The following is a 5,411-nucleotide window of genomic DNA, read 5'->3' on the forward strand; positions in this document are numbered from 1 at the left end:
CTCGGAGCGACATGCAGTGCCTCTTATACTCGCTCCCATAGCAACCTGCTCCACTCCATCAGCGCATCATCCACTCCATTGTAATCACTGATTTACTCCCCTCAACTCTCCCATCCCCACAGCACTCAAGCGCCCCTGGATCCAGTGACTAGATTTTTTTATCTTTGTTTTTCCAGTGCCTTGCCCAATACCCGGCACACAGTAGGTATCTCTGCATCTGTGGGTGGAATGAATAAGCAGATCTCAAGCATCCCTCTGATCACAAGGCAGGAGTGGCAGGGGGCACTTCCCTTCCTCAAAAATCTCCAGCACCTCTGGCCAAAGTAAAAGCTGGCACCAAGGTTTTTCACACTTTCTCTCAGCCTGGTACTAACAAGCAAGCCTACTCTCTCCTCTTCCCTCTCCTTCTCATGTCCATTAAGTCAACTAACATTTACTAAGCCCCGCCTAAGTGGCAGGCCCTATGGTAGGTGCTGGGAATATAAAGATAGATAAGGCAAATGATTCTGTACCTTGAGGGGCTCAGGGGAGGGGGCTCTGGAGACAAAGACCAGCATATTAGCCAGGTCTCTCTTCGGGCATGCTCCTCCTGGACCTGCCAACAGAGCGATTCATTCAGCACACAGTGGTTGAGGGCCCACCATGCAGGAGACACTATGCCAGACACTGGGGTGAGGTGATCCAGAAGACAGAAGGCAACCAGGTCTGTGCGTCAATAACTAAAACATGAGACTGGAGGCCAACAACCTGAGTGGTGCAAAGCCCTTCCCTCCTGTTAGCACCTCTGAGCTTCCCTCCTCCTAGACACCTTCCCCCATCATTACCACAAATCAACTCAACACAGCAGCCTCCTCCCGGCCCCAGCTCCCTGGGAGCCAAAATGTGATCTCAAGTATAACAATCAGAGCTTGATGCGTTGCCGACAGAGCAAGTTGTTGGTGAAAATCCTGCCAGACTGGGTTAAGGCCCGGAGTCGAGGGCATTTTACTGAGAGGGCATGAAAAGCTCCCCGTTTCCCACCAGCGAAGGGAATCCAGGGGCCGGGGATGACAGGAGAGGACAGTTCCAGAGGAGCCGGTGAAGCGGGGGAGACTCACAGGTGCCTCCGGGTCCATTCCTGATATGCAGAAATCAACAGAAAAATGTCAGAGACCTCTTCCTATCTCTTTGCCAAATGCTGCAGGGTCTCCAGGGCAGGACAGAAGCAGGGAAACGCAAACTTCAAAATGCAGGCACGGGTGAAAAATGAGAATTGAGCACTAAGTCTTTTGATGTGGTAGCCTCTCTTGTCTGTGGGAGTTTCCCCATTTTTGTTTGTGGGGGGTTTAATTAGGGAAATGTCGAGCGGGAAACAGATGTGCCTGAGGAGGAAGAAAGGTCTTTGAATGGACCGCAGTGCCCCAGGCCCGTGCTTACAGGGGAAGGAAGGCACCTACTGGTATGTGATGTCAAGTGTGTGCGCTCTGGGCACTGTGTACTCCCACACGCAGAGCCCTTAGAGGAGATTAGCTGCAGCACAACGTGGCTGCGCAGGAATCTCCGTGGATACAAATCTACAGGTACACGACGGCGTCTGCGGAGGGGTGTGGCCAGAGGGGTCTGACCCAGTGATGCCCGAAAGAATCGATTTAGGAAAGAGACTCCTTGGGATATCCTTGAAGACAGGACAATTAAAATAGAATTTCACGACATTCAGAAAAGACGCTGTAAGGTGCAGCAACAAGTGAGGGCAGGTGCCTGGGATGAAGTCTCCCTTCGCCCTCCCCAAGGGCAGGCCTGCAGCTGCTTCTCCCAAAGCTGTTCCTCTGGCAGAATCCTGCCTGGGAGAGGCCCCCAGTACTAAGAACCCCGCAGTGGAGGTTGGGGGAGGGAAACCGCAGCAGGGCTCACACTTGGCTTCTCTCACCTCTTCCTGCCTCTCTGGAGTGAAGGAATCCCCTGCTATCAAATGGCTGAGGCACAACAGGGACAGGAGGGAGCAGTCAGAAAAGCAAAAGGAGCCATCCAGAAGAGGTGCCTCCCTCCCCATGGTGCCTAGAGAAGACCTGAGCTATTTCTTCCTGTCTCCCTTCTCTCCCGTCTCCTCCTTTGTCATGAACTACAAATTCCTCCATAAGAGGAAACCACAAGTAATCTTAAAAACACAACAAACTAGTGAATATAACAAAAGAGAAGCAGACTCAAAGGTATAGAGAACAAACTAGTGGTCACCAGTGGGGGGAGGAGGGGCAGTATAGGGGTTGGGGAGTGGGAGGTACAAATTGTTGGGTGTAAGACAGGCTCAAGGATGTATTGTACAACACGGGGAATATAGCCAATATTTTGTTATAACTGTAAATGGAAAGTAACCTTTAAAATTGTATAAATTTTTTTAAAATTTTAATTAAAAAAAAAAAAGAGGACTCCACAAGCTACCCTGCCATTACCATACTATGACTTATGAAGTCTGTCTTAGATTTAAATTTTCCTTGAGAAGTGTGAGGTTTCATTCTTTCCACGGTAGGTTCACAAAAATGCAGATGAAACTCCAGAAAGAAAACGTCCATTTTAGCCCTGGATGTTCTTTCTCCATGTTGGGCCCAAACCAAAACAGGATATGAAGGTGAGACCCCAGCCACAGCGCTGGGGCAGGACCTCACCTGGATGTCCTTTATCATGATGCTGTAAGCAAGGCCATGAGACTCCAGGTAAGCTTTGATGTCCTTCAGTTCAGAGAAAGGAACCCTCATATCCACAGGAAGGCTGGGCCTGGCTGGGCCACGCCAGAAGTCCACCTTGATCACAAAGGAGAAAAAAATGGGCATGTTTATCACACAATCCTGTAGGCACCCGGGAGGGCCAGATGTTCTTCTCTTATACAGTTGAAAGGGCCCCAGTTCCAAAATGAAACCCCTAAGGCCGAGCAGAAAGACAGGGACAAACAAAATCCCTAAGTCACTGAGTTTCCTTCCCTGATGTTAAGCACCTCATCTCCCAGCCTCACTCACAAAATGTAACTTCACCTGGATGCAAAGAGCCCAAAATAATTTCTAAAGATGAGACGGCTCATCATCTGGAACATTAACATGGACAAGAACCCTGGTGAGAAGAGGGAGACATCACTGCCCCTAAACCCCAAAGGGGTAGGAGAGGCCTGATCTGGATCCCTGTGCCATCCGACTGCCATGCCTATTTTTCAGTTTGTAAAATGGAGAGACTTATTATAAAGTTTTCTGAGTCCCGGTTGATAGGGGCACTCAAACAAATAGGAACGTGGGCTTTGGGCCACATCCAGAAATATCCGGTTGTTTCAACAGCCCTCAAACAAAACCCTTCTATTATTGAAGAAAATGTTTTCCTTTGTGGAATACTTGCTGAGGACAAATGTTCTCAGAAACCAATGCTCAGGCTGACAGGGACGAACCCAAATAAAACACAGGTTTGCCAAGCTAAGCCATTGCAATTGGGAAACAGATGTGTCCAGTCTGCATGCTGCATCGCATACCACCCAGAGATACATGTACATCTCATGTGGCTTCAGGACATTCCAGCCATTTTCAGAGCAGCCCCCCTACAGGACAGAGGGGAAAGCCAAGAAGGGCCACCCAACCTTCCAGGTGAGTGTTCCCAACCTCTTTTGAAGAGGAGGCACATTTGATTTTTCCACAGTGTTGTGATCTTTGGCAGACACACCCAGAGGGCAGGTTTGGGGTGGGGGAAGCAGGACACGGAGCCAAAGGTGCAGGCTGCTGTGAGGGAGGAGAGAACTCGTCCCCAAGCCCTGTGGAGTCCTCACCTTCTGAGGCTTCAGGCCCTCCAGATCTCTAAGAAGTGAAAGTTGCTTCTCATTTTTAGCCAGGTCTCGAAGAACCTGGTCACTGGAAAGACACAGAGAGGGTGGAGGGAGCTGTTCAGAGGGATTCCTGGAAGACTGTGCTGCTTGGGAGAGGCAGAGTGGAAAAGAGGCCAGACTGTGGGGACCTGGCAGGACAGCCGGGAGGCTAGAGGACCCCTGAGCAGAAGGACTTGTAGCCCTGGGAAGCAGGAAAGCCCTTTAGCCCAGGACCAGTGGTCTCTCCAGCCCCAAGGACAGACCACCCAGGGGACTAAATATAAAAAAGCCTGTCAGTGCCGCTGATGAGCTGATGAACCCAATGCTAAGACAGGGGAAACAGGATGGGAAAGGAATGTGGGGGATGGAGGAGGGAGGGAGAACAAAAGGAATAAAGGAGAGAAAGGAACAGACACAGGGAGTCGGGGGCACCAATGGTGGCCCCATGTGCTCTTCATACAAGGGCCCAAGGCCATGTCTGCCCCCAGCCCCGTGCCCTCTCCTGCCTTCTCCCAAGAGCCGCAGGACATGGAAGAGATCAATCTCACACTACCCCACAGGGGGAAGCTGAGCTCCTTCCTGTCCCTCCAGAGGGGTGGGGAGGTCATGTAACTGAGCAGCCTGCAGTGTGACCTCTGGGGTCTGAGCCTGGGATGGCGATGGCTCCCTCCCTGACCAGCTCTGACACCATGGATGATGAACCCCCTCTCTAAGCTTGTGTCTCCTCTTCTATACTATGGAAATACTATGGAGTGGTTACCTTGCGGGATCTTTGGGAAGCTGAGAAATCATGTCCGTAGAGAGTATATAATACTCATACTTATTTTTACTCAAAGGAAGACAATACCACACCCATACGTTAGGAGTACATAGTCTTTGGGGGGTTATAACTTTTTTAAGAATCAGAGAAAAGTTACAAACACTTCCTCCAGAAAAAAAGTAGATACACAAAAAATTTTACATATGATTTCAGGGGGTTCTTGGAGCCCTGAAAGCTTACCCTTGGAGTCCAGACTAAGAACTCTAGGTTGCAGGAGGGACAATAATACAGCTGCGTGTCCTGCCCTCTCACATGAAATTGAGAGGTGACGGAGTTGGAAGTGGGTTCAGGATGGGAACTCAAATCCTGAATCCCTTCACCTTGATCAGGTCCCGCTGGGCCACCCGGTCACCTGGCTCCCAGCAATCCTCCCTCCCACTAAGGAGCAGCCACTCACCCTGTGAAATTCATTTGGCCCAAAGCTGCTGCCAGGACAAAGCTGCAGACCAGGAGCGTCTGCCTGTCCACAGGGGACAGCCCTCGGCCCACACTTCCTCTGGGGAAGCCCTGCATGCTTCTTCCTCCAGGCGAACTTCAGGGGTTCTCCTCGTGCACGGGCACGGCCAGGCCTCAGGACAGCAGAGCACCTACAGGCCGACAGGCCAGACCCGAGAATGTGCGTTAGGCTCTCTCTGGGGAGACCCTGCGTGGGATTCCCACACGCCAGGTCTTGGAGAGCTCGGGCGCCCCTCCCCACTCCTAGGTGAGTCTTCTCCTGAGAAGGGGAGGAGGGGAGGGAAAGAGGAAAAAGAGGAAGACAAGGCCTTTAGCTGTTTTCCT

At 51.1% G+C, this 5,411-nt stretch overlaps 1 protein-coding gene across 1 annotated transcript in view; it reads right to left on the reverse strand.

Moving 5' to 3' along the window:
• CPA5 (carboxypeptidase A5) overlaps window positions 1–5,144 on the reverse strand; it is a 19,301-nt gene extending 14,157 nt beyond the window's left edge. Inside the window, 3 exon segments of the mRNA XM_024763098.1 lie at window positions 2,640–2,774; window positions 3,776–3,857; window positions 5,029–5,144. Of these exon segments, the coding sequence (XP_024618866.1) occupies window positions 2,640–2,774; window positions 3,776–3,857; window positions 5,029–5,144 (333 nt within the window).
• Between the last annotated feature and the right edge of the window lie 267 nt (window positions 5,145–5,411).

This window comes from Neophocaena asiaeorientalis, unplaced genomic scaffold (assembly GCF_003031525.2).
Source record: "Neophocaena asiaeorientalis asiaeorientalis breed wild unplaced genomic scaffold, Neophocaena_asiaeorientalis_V1.1 scaffold681, whole genome shotgun sequence".
NCBI lineage: Eukaryota > Metazoa > Chordata > Mammalia > Artiodactyla > Phocoenidae > Neophocaena > Neophocaena asiaeorientalis.